The sequence below is a fragment of the Stegodyphus dumicola genome, chromosome 6, assembly GCF_044657685.1.
Source record: "Stegodyphus dumicola isolate Sdum_Otavi_A_Nest chromosome 6, ASM4465768v1".
Classification (NCBI taxonomy): domain Eukaryota; kingdom Metazoa; phylum Arthropoda; class Arachnida; order Araneae; family Eresidae; genus Stegodyphus; species Stegodyphus dumicola.
Window position 1 is genome coordinate 227,737,781 of NC_140773.1, and position 16,723 is coordinate 227,754,503.

The 16,723-nt window shown below is 30.8% G+C and overlaps 1 protein-coding gene across 8 annotated transcripts in view; it reads left to right on the forward strand.

Annotated features, from left to right (window-relative positions):
- The window catches only part of LOC118185908 (uncharacterized), a 180,055-nt gene that overhangs the window by 145,105 nt on the left and 18,227 nt on the right, over positions 1-16,723 (forward strand). For all 8 annotated transcript variants that reach the window (XM_085819615.1, XM_085819611.1, XM_085819613.1 and 5 more), the window contains 4 exons: positions 1,264-1,365; positions 4,746-4,937; positions 6,787-7,392; positions 11,487-12,014. In XM_085819615.1, the coding sequence (XP_085675741.1) occupies positions 1,264-1,365; positions 4,746-4,937; positions 6,787-7,392; positions 11,487-12,014 (1,428 nt within the window). The remainder of the gene's footprint in view (positions 1-1,263; positions 1,366-4,745; positions 4,938-6,786; positions 7,393-11,486; positions 12,015-16,723) is intronic.

A 16,723-nucleotide genomic window follows, 5' to 3' on the forward strand; every position in this document is an offset into this window, starting at 1 on the left:
TTGGGCTTAACATCACAGTGTACATTAAATTGCTAATGTCTGAAGCAAATGTGCCAAAAATGTTATTGCAATCTCTTGAACTAAAATAGAGTATCGTGTTTATGTTAAAATTTAAAAGTCCTTCAAGATAAATGCATAATTAAATTAAAAAGCTTCTTTCTGAATAAAATCTAAGATGTCCCCAATTGTAGCAAAATTTAACATAAAAGTTACCGTTGTAAGGCATAAACTGAAACTAAACACACACACAAAACACTTATGTTTTGCTTTGGTGATACTCCTTCTTTCCTTTCTCTTACAAATTTATGCCAAGACAGTAAAGTACATGTGTGAGGGGAGAATTCATTGTCTTTCTCTGGCCCATTGATTTTCTGGTTTGTCAACCAGTAGTTTGTGCTTGTAGCCCCTATCTGATATTCATCTGGATTTCCTCTGGTGTTATGGAAATTCTGGCATAGCTGGGCACATTCTTGCTTGATGTGCCATTGGAAACCTTCTTTGGCTCAGTTGAAATTAGCTGTCCTGTCTCTCAATCCATCAATTGTTTGCAGCAAAAATTCTGGCTCGGTTGCCATCATTTCTGACCATTGTTTCAAGCTCCTCTTGTTACTGGGTGTATCAGTTGTTGACTTCTTAACAGTGTTGCTATGGTCAGTAAATATAGTGTGCATTTATTCTATTGTGGTTTATGCAAAATTGACTTAAGTAGATTTAATTCAAAATTTGTTAACTGTTAATTCAATATGTTTAAATAAAATGCAGGAAAATTGCTTATAATTTAATATTCCGTACAAGGAAGTCGTGGTATACACATCAGATTTTTTAGTTTTCTGAAGCTAAGAGAAGAAAACATTTTATGAAAAAAAGAAAAGTTTAATAAAAACAAGTATGAACACTTAGCTGCTGCTTTTTCTTCTCTCCCCTTTTTTTTGTGTGTAGGGGGTATGTGTGTAAATTTCTCTCTTAAAGTCATAAATGCTTCATTATTTTACAGGTAACCTTTTTTATATCTTTGAATTTGTAATTTCTGCATGGCATCTTACTTGGTTTAAAATAAAATCCAAAAATTTCCAAAATCTGAAATTGCTGAAGTCCCAACAATTATGGATTTTAGAGTCCATAAAACTTCTAGGCAATTAATTTAAGTGACTTAACAATATATGTAATTTTAAACTTGTATGCTAATCTATATGTTTATCAGAGTCTATAGCATAATTTGTGAACAGTAATACTTAGATTCCATTGCTATTTCTATTATTTTAGCTTCTTAATGATGCCATTGATGATCGAAGCTATCGACAGCCACAGGATTTAATCCACCAGTTACTAATTGCTGGTTCTGGCAGCAAAACTCCATTATTACAGGTAATATTTTATTCTTGCTTAAGTTGAGTAAAAAATGTTTTTGTATTAAAAGCAAAGTACATCTGTAATTTACTTATGAACCTCTAACTTAAATAAAAATTTGTCTTTGGTCCTTGCCTTCCTCCTTTGAATATTTTCGACAAGCACACTTTTGGTTGATGTTGTAGATTAATGATACTTTTTGTCCATTATTCATTATCTTGCAGTATGTCTGGTTGTGTTTGTATTTTCTCAGGCTTCTTTATATCAGTATAAATATTCCTCAAAGTGAACTTGATATGCACCAGTGAGTCAAAAGCTAAATTTTGAGATATTGAGGAAATACATTATAAAATTGTCCGTGTGTATTCTTTTCTTTTTTTTAAAAAGCATATATGAATATTGGTCGTAAAAATAATGTCAATTTAAAAATAAATGGGCATTTTTAAAAACTGCAGAAACACTTTGTTAAATAGATATTTTCCCTTATGTTCTTCATAACAGAATTTTTTTTTTTTTTTTTTTTTAATAAATAACAGATGGTTTTAGAGAGTTTTGTCATAATAATTTAATGTACTTGAATTCCTATACTTAAATTGACTTGTGAATTAAAGTAATATGAGAAAGAATGGCTGTAAAAATAAAATATTTGGTAAGTTCTTTGTTTTAATTATTGTTAATATGTAGTAAACATTTTCTGTAATTATTCAGGTTTGTCATTTTATAATTATTCAAGTCATTTCATTTTTGTAGTCATTGTATAATGCAGCGGTGCCTTCACATATGACTGCTTTAGAATGGCTCCAACTTGGTGTGCATCCTTTAAACATAAAAACATTTGTTTCATATATGACATTTTTTTGGAATAAAACTTAGTTACTATACACATTGCTGAAGGAAACATATAAATAAATTTGGTAAATTTTCATTTATATACCATATGTACAAAGGGTGTGGTATTTACATATTTATAGAATGAGTTTGAGGGCTTTTAATTAATGTTTATAATGTAAAGATTGTAAGTATCTGATAGCCTTTTTTTCTGGACTAGGGTTTCGTGACCCCCAGGACCCCATAATATTTATGAAAATTTTGTGGGATCCCCTAAGCATTGCGCAAATCGGACACACGCGTGTGTGAAACTGTCAATTTTTTCACTGTTTTAGATCATTAGCTTTAATTTCTAATTTTAAGACATAGAACAATGTGAAAATTTTAAATAAGTAACAGACGAAATGGCAGCCTCACGTGCAAAGCAAGTAAAATGAGTGTTTCTATTATAAAAAGAATGCATCAAAATGTTTTCCTTTTTTTCTTTGTCTGTATTGTCTTATCTATATATATTTTCAGATACATTGTGTAAAAATATTTGGGAATTTTAAAATTATTATAATAAGTTAAAGAAAATATCAAACCTGCTAAAATTTTTGGTGATCCCCTTAGGGGTCTCGACCCACATTTTAAGAAACCCTGCCTTAGAATAAAAGTGCTTGGATCCTTAAGTACTGTGAAAGTACAATCCTTAACTAATAATGAAAATAAGTTTCTAACTTAAAAAAAAGCCCCTTCATGTCAGAGAAAAGTAGGTTTTTAGTTTGTTGCTCTGATTTAGAATGTAAATATAAATTTAACATGCATAGCGATGCCTTGATATTCGAACTCTGCTAAATTCCAGAATGCGTTTTGTCAAGCAGGCATTGAGACTGATAGCTAATAAATTTTTTATTATTAAAAAGTCCCAATATTAATTTTAAACCAGGTCTCAATTTCCCTGTTCCATTTCCCGACGTGTCCGCTGTTAACTAGTATAAGGGAAATATTTAATTAATGCAGTAAAAGTAAATAAGATGCTTGGAAAAGCAAATTTACAGCAATATATTATATATATATGTGTGTGTGTGTGTGTGTGTGTGTGTGTGTATAAATACAGTGCCCAATTAGAAAACCTCACGCTCCTGATATCTGATCATATTACTCACAAGTGATTGTAACTACTTTGGCTTACCTCCAAGTATCGCTTTGTGTACTTCCTGGAGTCTCTTACCCACTTTGGAGACGATGGTGTTAGGCTATAACACTATTGATTATTGGATATTTAAGCACCAGCCTTAATCCAGTCTTAACATAATAGAAGTAGTAAAATTAGCAGAGTCATATTGAAGTAAGGACTCCAAAACTGCTCAACTTTTCTAAGAATGTAAGTTAAAAGCCCCAAGCAAAAATTTTATTGGATGTAGTATATCAAAAGCTTTGTGTACAAAAAGGATAGCTGTTATTTGAGCAGAATAATTTATTGGAAGGAGTAAGCGGATTAGTACATAAGAGGTATTATAAATATTTTTAATGAAATACAAAAGTCAATGAAATGAGTCATTACAAAGAGTGGAAGGGAAAGAAGACAAAGAATTGCAATTCGTGAAATTGCAATAATTTTAATGAAGAATTGTGTCAAAAAGAGAATTTTTGAAGCCTTGTGCTTAGTAGATAGAAATTATGTTCAATTTTGAGCATTAGTGATAGTAAAATTGCATGGAAAAACTAATACTAGTATTTTCAAACAAGCTGAAGAATATCACCATTTTATCAAAATGATTTTCAATATTATTGAGCATATTTTTGGTAACTCTTGTAGAATTGTGAATTCCATAATTGAAATATCGCCAAATACATGGGTGCCAACTCTCAGTTGATTTTTCATCACATCTGGCCTTCGAGTATATGAGATTCTCCTAGTTTCTGATTTTTAGCTTTTAATGAGGAAAACTTTTTGCCTTTAATGAGCAAAATGTAATTAAGTAAATTCCTATATTACAATGTCATCATTTTATCATAAAGATTTTCAGTATTATTGAGCATATTTTGGTAACTCTTGTAAGGATTCCATGATTGAAGTATTACTAAATACAAGGCTGCAAACTCTTCCAGTTGATTTTTCATCACATCCTTTAGCCTTTGAGTAGATGAAGTTTTCCTGGTTTCTGATTTTTAGCCTTTAATAAGCAAAATTTTCCCCAGCAATAAATGAATACAGTCATACCCGTATATCTGCTGATTTAGCAACTTTGGCTCAGAATGGCAGAGAGAGGAGACAATACTGCTGAGTTTCTTGATTTGAAAATTTTGAAAGATAAGCAATAACATAGCTGAAATACAGCATTATTTATTATTTAGAATTATGCATTATTGCTTCTCAAAAATGTTAAATTTACGTCTACAAACATTATCGAAAGCACATGAGGTATTGTTTTTCGTTTCTCTCACAGTTACATTTATCAATTTAGAAAAAACATTATTGGCACAATATCCTTCTGAATTTTCAGTCAGAGTATTCAGTTATGCATGTTTTAAAAAAAGCCTATATGATATTCTTAATCAGTAAAATTTTTGTACTTAATTTTTAGAGTGATAAAATAAAACAGGAAAATGCACCAAGTCCTCACGTAGCAGAAACTTCAGTGCCAAAACAGGTGTCTGTTGAATCTAACCGTTGCACTCCTGATGTCACATTTTTGTCTGAAACAGCTACATTGAAAAGAAAGTCTACGGAGAAGAATCCACCTAGTGCCCCACCCAAAAGACACAATGCAGGCCATGTAAGTTAAGCACTGTTTATATAAAAATTGATTTTATAAAGATGTTGAGAATTTTAGTTCATATGTATTTATATCGTGTAAAATTATTTTATAAATCTTTACTTGTTTGGACTTCCGATACCAAACCTTCACTGTGTCGTATGAGACAGCATTAGAACCTAAAGCTATACTCGTGATTCATGACATTCTGTAGCTGACTTTTTGCAATAGAAGTGGAAGGAAGTGATTGTTCTAGTCTGGTAGCATGATAGTTCCATTTCAGACACCTTATACTTAATGATAATGATACAGTATAAAGTCCGTAATCCAGAATCGTCGGGACTTCGGCGATTCCGGATTAGGGGTTTTTCCTAAATATAGATCATCAATTTAAATTTGGTAAGATGGCATGCAGAAATTATACAATTAAAAATATGAAATAAAGAACAATTATAATCTAAAGGGTATCAAAATGTACAAAAAAAAAGCTTACTATTTATTTGTTTACTTTATTAAACATTTCTTTCAATGCAAGTTGTTTAAGATGCTTCCACGAAAAGTTCTTTTTTCTTGTGTCATATACAGTGGACTTTCCAATGCCATACTTCTTCGCATAATTTTGAGATGGATATGCCTTTGTCCATTTTTTGCAGCAATTCCACTTTTTGTTTAATGGACATCGAAACATGCTTTCGCTGTGTAGATCCTTTGGCAGCTCTTGAATTGAAAACGTTTTTGACATAATTTAAAGTTGAAGCTTAATTTTTATATAATTGCTCTAGCAGTCTGCAACAAATAATAAACCGGATACGATTAGAAGATTAAAGAACAGCGCAATCTGCAATATTAACTAAAATGCCTTATAATCAGTCATATACAGTGGACTTTCCAATGCCATACTTCTTCGCATAATTTTGAGATGGATATGCCTTTGTCCATTTTTTGCAGCAATTCCACTTTTTGTTTAATGGACATCGAAACATGCTTTCGCTGTGTAGATCCTTTGGCAGCTCTTGAATTGAAAACGTTTTTGACATAATTTAAAGTTGAAGCTTAATTTTTATATAATTGCTCTAGCAGTCTGCAACAAATAATAAACCGGATACGATTAGAAGATTAAAGAACAGCGCAATCTGCAATATTAACTAAAATGCCTTATAATCAGTAAAGATAATTTTAGCCTAGCTTATACCGTCTGTTATACATTAAACACGCATGCATAAAGCATACAAAAAAAAAAAGTTTGTGGCTTTGAGGTCCGGATTATAGATAATTTCGGATATTGGACGTCCGGATTACGGACTTTGTACTGTATATGTTTACAAATTTCGCAACACAATGTTCTAAATTGAGTCTGTTTCTTTCAAATGCCAAAATATTAAACATGCCATTGCGAACTGTTTGCAATACCGGGAAACTTTTGTTAAAACCCAATATTTGGCATTTTGTTACAGATTTTTTTTATATATTTCTTTTTATAACATCTGTAGTATTTTAAAAGAATTAGCCTTTGTAAAAAGAACTTGTGTTAAAAATATAGTCTTAAGAAGAACATGAAGTATGTGCTAATCAAAAGCCATTTTCTAAATTATCTCTCCTCCTCAAAGATGTATATAAAATTATTATATTATGAATGTAGTAAATTAATGTGAAAATATTTCTCAAATTGAATGAAAAAATGCATTTTCTTTTATTACGATTTAAAGTTTTTAATAATATCAGGTCATTGCAAAATTATTTACTTATTTTTGTTATATAGAAAATTCGGATGAAATTCGGAACTGAGTTTTATTATCTCTGAAATGAATTTCTCTGTTTACCAGTTTTTAAAGGATATTTAATGCTGATAATACTGTGTTTCTTTCCTAAGGCACATTTAGCAGGCCAGAATCCTATGCTTGCATCTATGTTAGCTCAGACGCCAAGGACACCACCATCAGTACCAACAAGTGTAGCCAGTACTATCATGACCCAGTTACCTCAAGAAAGGCTTCCAAAAAATCTTGAAAAGAAACTTGTTCACACTCCATACACTGCCACTTCTGCTAATGGGATTTCTACCTCGTCACAAGCATTTTCCCTTTCACTCGTAACAGCTCCAATTCAGAGGGACATTGTTACATCTGACTCAAGAGGTCATATGATGCAGCAACCTTCTCAAATCAATGTTCATTCAGGGCTAAAGACTGCATACTCTCAACAACAACAGCAGCAAGGTTTTCTTGACAAAATTTTAAGTGGAAGTGATGATAATATATTGATTGCAAAGTCATTATCTCTTGGCTTTTCGAATAATAATCCATCTGCTCAGAGTTCCACTTTTGCACAGTTATCTCAGGCCACTACTGAAAATTCAGTGACAGCTAGTCTTGCTGACATTTTAAATGACCCAGTTCTTGTAGATGTAGATGCTATAGCTGATTCTATGCAACCTAATCAAGCATCTGATCCTCAGGATGCACAGATTTTAGAAGAGGTACATATTTAAAATATTCAGTTTCTAATTTAACCATATTAATCAGAATTATGAAATAAATATAACATATTTTCTTTAAAAAAAAATTAAGAAATTAGCTCTTTCAAAATGTTGCTTTTTTCATGCTGTTTACATTACATGTCTCTCTCCTATAACACAGCTGATAAGTTTCTAAAAAGCACTGTGTTATGTGAACTATGTAACTATGTTCCACAGTAGTAACAAGCAATACAAAATCGCAGGATGCGTTCTGAAAACTTCAAAAAACAAAAATTTTATAATTCAGCAATGTTTATTAAAAGCATATGTATATGCAAAACAGGAAACAAGTAAACCAGAAATGACTGTCATTTTGAGTGTGAATTAACATTTTGGAGGAATATTTTTCTGACAGTTTATTGAGAAATATGAATTTGATTGGTTATCTTTAAATTATGTGCCTATTTCTGAAATAAACAGTGAAGTGGTCGAGTTCTGGAGGATAAGGCACTATCCCAATAGGAACATAAACATAAAGTATATATAAAATATTATATCAGAAAGAACTTTTCCTTATTTAAAGTATGAATTTTTTGTTACGCATCGTTAAATTTGGCAACTTATCAACATTTCCATGATTAAGACAAATTTACATGCCATTTTTCCTATTGGGAGATTTGTGAATTTTTCATCAATTATTTTAAAGGCATACATAATATTGATAAATATAATTAAAATAATATTAAAACATTTTTATTATTTTCTTCTATTATATTTTAAATGAACATTTCTTTCCATTTTGGTGACTTGAAATATTGTGATTTTGAAAAAGTGCCATATTTAATATTTTAAAATATCATTTTTGAAAGTTACTGGAATTTTTTTAAAATTTATATCATTTATCTTCTTTTAAAATTTTTTAATGAAAATTTTTCCCCTCATGTCTATATCAGAATATTCAATTCTGTGTTTATTTTCTCTGTAAAATTTATTTTACACTCTTCCCACTTAAAAAAAAAAAAAAAAAAGAGAGAGAGAGAAATCTTCCAATTTTTTGCTGTTATACAGTCATAGAGTAATTTTTCTTTCTGATTTTAGACCTTGCTGAATGGAAAGCAAGACTTATAGAACTATGATTTTAAAAATTCCAGAAAAATGTGGCGAATGGGCTGGCTGCATGGGCGTTTTCATGGTTTTCTCCATGTGTAACGTGTATACGAGCCAGTTTCCCTTGGAAAGTCCTCCACGAAGGCATCCCTCCCCTTAGGCAGATAGCCTTAGTGTGCTTTGCCGTATTCTCAATACACCAGAAAAATGTGATAAAATGAAAAATATCTTCATGGGAATGGGCATCTATTTATAGAAAATGTTTTTTTTTTTTTTTTAAGAACAGGGAAAATAAAATTATTTGAATATTCTACCTTTGTTCTTAGAAGTCATTATCTTTCCTTTAATTTTACTTTTCACTAGATATAAGCATGAAAATTACAAAAATGATTCTAATCTCTTCACAAGGATTTGTGTCTGTAAAATGGAATTTTTCTGTTAACAAGGGAATAGAAAATTGGGAGTTAAAAAGACTTATGTGTCTTAGTGCATTATACTCATGGCAGACACTACATATTTTACTGTTGGTGGAATCCCTAAAAGTCCTAAATTTTGCTGCTCAGTGTCTGTCCTAAATTCTAAACATTCTGCCACACCAGCTCAAATGTTTTCCCTGCCATTATATATCACTTCATAATTATTCTTGATAATACACATATTTTTTAAAGAGATAAAATAAGCACTCTCTTCTATACATTCTACATATAAACACGTTTTTAGAATAACAAATCTTTATAATTAAATCTGGAAATAATAAAATGAAGAGGAAACTAACTTACTGAGGAAGAAACAGATTACACATAAAGAGAAAGAAAATTGTTCCTCAAAGATACATTGTTGAAATACGAAATGAAGCAGAACCTAGTGAGGACCTTGATTTGTTTATAGAAGCAAAGAAACAGGTATAAATTTAAAAAGCGCATACACGTTTTGTAGCTTTTAATGTATAATTGGTTGTCTTTTTTTAAACTGTAAAATATTCTTAGATCATGATTTTAATAGTAGTTTTTAATATTTTTGAAAAAAAAAAATGATAAGTCATTTTAATTTATTCTATTTTGCTTACTGTTAAGTTCTTAATTTGTTTTTCTTTGATTGTCCTTTAAAATCCTTGACAGTTAATTTTCCTTTAAAGGAATATGTACAAACCCTTTAAAAAGAAAGAAAATAATAGTTATTTGAAGTGTAGCTTTCAAGTAAAATCATCCATAATGTCTGCAACTTATTTCTTGTTACAGACACAGAATATAAAATATTGATGATTATTAGAGTGCAAGTATATTAGTTTAATAACTTTTTTGTATTATAAGAAGCTATTTTAATAAACGTTTAAAAGATTTTTTTTTTTTTTTTATACTGCCACAGATTTGTTATTATTTTTAATCAGTTAGACCCTGGATTTTTTGAAAGACACACAAAAGGAAGTCTACAAAATGTTGCTTATAGGTGTTAGAAGAACTACCCTGCAATATATTTATTAAGTTGCTACTTGAATTATTCTCATTAACAAATTGTTCTGCAAGCAACTTTCTAAAGCAAATAGCCACAAGATTACTGAGGAAAAGCAGGCAGACAAGCCATCAGATGATACTTCTAGTGATGAATAATGAAACAATCTGTACTACAAATAAAATAGACCTGTACATATGAAGAGGCGGACACCACCAGCAGGGCCAAAAGTGTTAAGAAAGAGTTTAAATTTTGCTATTTTTAGCATTAAATTATACTTGGATTCTCTCCTTCCTTTTTATTTGTCTACCGTTCCTCACTTCTTTAAAATTAAAATATTATTTTTATGAAATACAGTTATCTTCCTAAAGAAAAGATAGAAGTGGAACATCATCTTTTGTGTTCGTAAGGTAATGGATATTGAAACATTATTAGCCATTCTGACAGAAATGTAATTCCAGCTATACTTTTTAAGTAATAACACTTAAAGATAGCATTTGTGAAAATTATTCTTGATGCACTTTGATGATTTATCAGTGGCAAGCGGGCTAGATGATTGAGCTGTAATGTTGTTTTCACAATTTTCCTCTTGTGTAACATAAATTAAGTTCTCTCAAGAAGCATTCTCTTCCTTGAGACTGAAAAGAGAACAAAGAAAAAGTATTTTGTCCTAAAAGGATATACAATACAAAGTCCGTAATTCGGACTCGCCGGGACTTCGGCGATTCTGAATTAGGGGTTTTTCCGGATTATAGATCATCAATTTAAATCAGGTAAGATGGCATGCAGAAATTATACAATTAAAAATATGAAAACATAATTTATGAAATAAAGACCAATTGTGATCTAAAGGGTATCAAAATTTACAAAAAAGAATGCTTAATATTTATTTGTTTACTTTATTAAACATTTCTTTCAATGTAAGTTCTTTCAGAGACTTTGTTTTTTATGCTAATACTTTCTATTTAATTCTTTCTTCTATAAACAGACATAATTTCTTGTTCAGCTACAAAGTTCCACTGTTCAAATCCTGTAATTGGTATGTCGAGAATACCGACTAACTTGTCAATCAAAATTTTTTCGTTTCCACTAACCTCTCTGTCACTTTCTTCGCTATCGGAAGCACGCACGTGTAAACGCTTTATGCACGTAATGCGTAAGTTCGTGTCTTTGAGGTTTAGATAAGGGACATCTGGATTACGGACGACTGTGTATTGTATTCTTTTTCTGAAAGTTTTTCATTGAACTCTGTTTTCTTCCTTAACTGATAGTAGTTTGTGTATTGTTCGTTTGTAAAGTATTTTTAAAGCTGTGAAAGGAACTGATTAGTAATGTTGAAGTTTCAGTATGATTTTTACAGTAGATATGGTTTCTTGTTAAGTACTTAACTGATAATTCTGTCAACTGTTCAGTTTTGTATAGTGTATTATATAATAGTTCTTTTTGCTTTTCTGTCTTATCTTCAGATCCTAAATAAGCAAAGGGAGAAATATTGTAAAATGATTATTCATGATTTATTCTATATTTTATTTTTCTCATTTTTTAATTTTGTTTTTTAGATATGCAGCTTGCGAGAAGATCACAATGTTGAGACTCGAAGAGGAGCTGATGATCGCGCTGCGATTTTAAAACTCCTCGGAGAAGTCAGTGAAACAACTGAAGCCAATATAATAACACGACCTGTCACAGTTGCTACAACTCAAGATATTAATGAAAAAATTGCTATTAGTGCTATTCAGAAAGAACTCATGGAAGGAAGCTCTGCAGCAATTGCATCTCGTTCACTTGCACTGCAAAATTCTACTGTTGTATCCTCCCAAGCAGGTAGAACAGGAACACAAATTTCTGGAACTCCTGTTGTTCAAGCTCAGTTGACATCAGAACAAGTTCTTTTGCTTCAGCAGCAGCAGCAGTTGATGGCTGGTTCTTTGCCTCCTAATTACAGTTTGGTGACAAACAGAGTAAGATTACCTGTCACTACTCAAGCTAGTTTATCAAGTAATCAAGAACTTTTAGCTCAAGCTCAACGTAGAGGTCTGCTGGTTAGGAATACTTATATTGGTATTGGAAATGCAAATGTCAACCAAGTAAGTTTTAATTTTCCTATGTAAATTCATTTGAGATGCTTTATAAAGTTTTCTTTTAATTGTGTTAAATTCCTATTATTGTTCTTTTGGCTTTGAGTCTCCTCCTTGTGATTAATTCTAATTCTAGATTATTTTTAATTTTTATTTAATCAAAAGCGTGTTATATATAAAAATAATACAAGTCTCAGTTTCAGGTAATTCTAAATTTTTCTTATGTGTATCACCCATTATATAACAGTGTAGATACAGTGTGTCATCGATCATTAAGTAGAAGATTGCAGGGATGAGGTGGTGTTATGGTGCACTCAGTGGGGCTACTGGAAATGTCAACATGCCTTGTCACTTTTTATGTTTAGGTTATGCTTTTTACATTTGAGAATAAGCCTTTGTTTTTGATGTTTATGTTTTGAAAATTACCAGTTCTATGCTTTTTAATATACCTATTTAAAAAGAACATGCATAATGATCTTACATGAGTAGTGAAAATGGAAAGTGTATATAGTAGAGTCCTACAAACTGCTTGACATTCCATATAACTCTACAAATTATATTTTTAAATCCAAGGAACGTCAGCCCAGAAGGTCTATTAACAGTCATTGCAAAACAGCATTTTGCATTGAATCACTTTTCAAATTGTTGCCACCAAATATTATCTCCCTGTATTATATATAAAGAAATAAAATAATAAAGAATCTGTATGAATGTATTTGTTTCTCACATTGTGGAGAAAATTATACCTATAGCTATCAAATTTTGAATAAAATAGTGCTTCACCTGAATATAGGCACCTGAAAGCCAGAATCTTGAATTTCAAATTTATTATCAGTTTCATATTTTTTAAAATCTTAATGAATTTAGAATACAGAACTGAATGACTTCAAAGCTAGTAATGGCAACACTGTATGGAGTAAAACATTTTTATCTCCAGCATGTGGGACTGTCTATCAGAAATTCTAAAGATATGCTGTTTTTAAATGTTTTTAGTCCTAAGGAGCAATTAGCCCAAATGCTTTTGAAATGTGTATTTGTATATAAATGAAAATCACACCTTTGCGGGTAATATAATTATCAGGGCATTCAGAAGTATTTTTCCAAATCAGTAGAGAGATTTCTGCTGCTAAAGAAGTAAACATTATCTTTCAAGTAATGTGGATGCTTATTAATATTAGACATAAATAATTTCTAACATTGCCTGTACAGTGCAAATTATTGTATTAATATAAGTGCTGAACATATGCATGAAAAGAACATATAATATGTATTTTCCTTTCTGTTCAAAAATTTGTTATGGTATTATAATTTTGCAGTTTTGTTTTTTCTTTTGTCACACTATTTTTTGGTACTTGCATAACAAATTTGGGGTAAATTTCATTCTTTTTTTGTGGAAATTCCAGTCTATCCCATTTTTCCTTTCAGTAACAAAGTGGTTGACGAAAATCAGCCACTGTTGCTTATCCCTTACATTCCTTTCTGTTGTTAGTCGTTTAAGGCTTGGCCAAAGGTTTATAGCCATCCTGTTGTAAGCTAAACTTTCAGTTCATTCTGCTTAGGGCTTCTTTGTTTATTTGCTGGTGTTTAAATGCTGTTTTATCTGAGCGATTGAAAATACCAAGGGAAAAAACAAATCAACATGACAATAGAAATGAAATTGGATAATTTAAGTGTTGGACGAGCTATTGATGTGAGTTGTAGATAACCCATCCCTTCCTCTGGAAAGCTCAACAATTCTGGTAACTTTCTCAGTCCACATCAGGTTGAATTTATATGACTGTATATATATCTATAACTTTATAGTTAACCAGTTTGCTAATGAAAGAACTTAAGCGCGACCTTAAGAAAGACCTTAAGAGTGGTCTACAAAGAAGTTTTTGTCCAATAAATAAACTGTAAAAATGCTTTAACCTTTTGTGGCACAGTGTGTCCGGTCTGGGCATAAATAAAAATTTCATTCTGTACACATAGAAAAATTGAATGAAAAAGGATTTATAGGTTACTCTGAACCTTCTTTATTTATAGTAGGTGGCAGCTCAACATAAACCAGTCCATATATTTTAGCCATGTTTAGTTTTTTAAGACCCTCATTTTTCAAAGAAGTCTTCCAGATTTTTTTAGGGTATAAAAGGAATTGTTTGAAAAGAAATTTCTGTGTTATTTTTTGGCTGTATGCTAATCTCCTTATTCTGTATATTAGTTTAAAATTTTTACCTTGAAATCTTGCCTAAAATCAAATGGCGAACCCTAGACCGGACTCACCGATAATCTGAAACAACTGAGAGTCTGTATTCTTTGTTTCTCAGCATTTCATCGGTCGGTTCGTTGACAACAATGCTCATTTCAGCACTCTTTTCGAAGCTCTATTCAATCAGTGTGCCTACTTTGGGCACACCCACAGAATTAAAACAATAAGTGCTATCTTCACAAAATTTTTACTTGTGTAGTCCTCTAGGCCTAGTTAGACTGTCTACCTTTTTTTTTTTTTAAATCAAAACTCCAACGTTAAAAGGTTGCTTGCCGGAAAGGGTTAAAAAGAAATGTGCATTACCCTGGCATAGAATGGGTACTTTAGCTAGTTTGATATACTATTATTTTTTGGAATGCTTCAAATATATATATATGTAATGTTTTCAGTTATTCCCAACACATCGTGGGCGAATGGTGAGGCTATTCTATTACACGTTCTGGAAGATGGTTGACGAAGCTGGAATGATTGAAGGACGGAGAAAAATGACGACTCAGGACTTTTCACTTGTAAACAGCAAGCATACCTTTATTTTAATTTAGAACAGATGACTTTTTCCAGATGAAGTTAATCAAATAACTTAATTGATATGACTGACTTTAAACTTTAATACGTCATTACGTTCTAACAAAGAAAGAGGAACATAGCGGAAGCGTTAGCAGGACGAAGGCATCTGTGTAGGAGAACTTATGACGCAGCATTTATATGAAAGGTTATGTAACAGAGTAGCTTCTAGAAAAATGTAGAAAACTTATGATGTAGCATTTATATGAGGAGGTTATGTAATAGGAGCGAATGTTCTAGAAGGTAAGGGGAAGATCCTGAATTGCAGAGAATTAATTAAAGGTTGCTGGTTCGAAAAGAGCAAAGCCATCGTATTTTTTTTTTTTTTTTTTAATATTTCACATATATATATATATATGTATTGTTTGAAAAAATGCAATTTGAGAGCTAGGTATTTTAGATTCAGAAGGGGCCGGAAGTACTTTTATCAGGTAAGGAAATGAAAATTAACTATGTTTTAATAAATTCTCTGCTGTCATTTAGGTGTAAATTATCAAAAGCCTTATAATGCTCTAGCTTCTGTGATCAGATATACCAGATTTTAATTTATGTAAAGCTATTTATAAATTGATATGCTTAAAATATTATTTAAAAAGGTAATTTTATCTATTGATAGCAAATTCTTAAAAATAAATATGTTATTTTATGGTTGCGTACTGAGACTCAAATGTGTTTTTACACACTTTTATCTATATTATTAAATATTGTGAATTCATATTTGAATCAGCTGAAAATATCTATTAACTCAGATATCATAATATAGTTAATCATATTAATGAGTAATGAAGTTTACATGTTTAACTTTGATGCGTAGAATCTACCAGCAGTTGTGAAGTAATTATAATTTAATTGCATAAATTACATCAAACCAAATGATTTCTTAATTTACATCTGCTTCCTTGTGACGAAGCAGGACAAGCAAAATTTGAACTCTGAACCTTCTAATTGCTAACCAGACATGCTTTCCAGTTAAAAACAATTTACAGACCACAAAGGCACATGGTAAGAAGAGAGAAATGTCTTACATTCTTCTCTACTTAAAATGTAAGTGCAGGAGAGGACCCAGTTGCCAAATCATGATGGCAGCAAATTATCATCCACCACTTTTTAAAAAATTCAAGAATCACTTGTAGAATCACTACGCATTTTATTTGGAGCAGGTGGGTGTGAAGAATGTGATTTTGATTATTATAGGTCTTTGCAATGATATTAATTATTATGGAAATTTGGGGACAAATTTTTTTAAATTTTTAAAATTATAATTGAATTACAAATTTTCTTCCTGCCATATGTGTTCTTATTGTGAATGTACTACTTTCCTTGCACTTATGGTGTAGTTATTAAGCTATGGAAGAGTATATTAGTCTAAAAATCATCCAGATTTCATACTAATTCTTGACACATTTTAACATATGCAGTAAAAGTATTGATGATTCTGTTCTGTTTCTTCTGTGGTATGTCCTTTTTGTCATGCGAAACGTCAGTGTCCTGTATTTCTTACTATTCATACATTGCCTGCCATTATATCTGTATTTGTGTCTTTTAATGATAGTTTTTTTTAAAAAAATTATACAAAATGCATTATTTTAAAAAAAGAAAAAAACTTTTGTAAAAAAAAGTGTATGAAGATGGTTATGCATGTTTTAATGTCTTTATTGGTGTATTTTTATGTGTTAATTATTAGTAAATTTCTTTATTTCATCAGTAATACCTCAAACAGCTGTTTTTAAAATGCTCTTCAGAAATTTTCTTAGCAGTTAATGTAGCTCTTGCAGATATTTTTTCAGTTCAGTTTTGTTTCCTTTGTAGGTGTTATAATTTCTCTTTTTCATTCCTTTATAGATTTAGAAATAAAAATTATCTTCATTAGTAAAGTTATCATCTAAAACCACTTTCGTGGTTATTT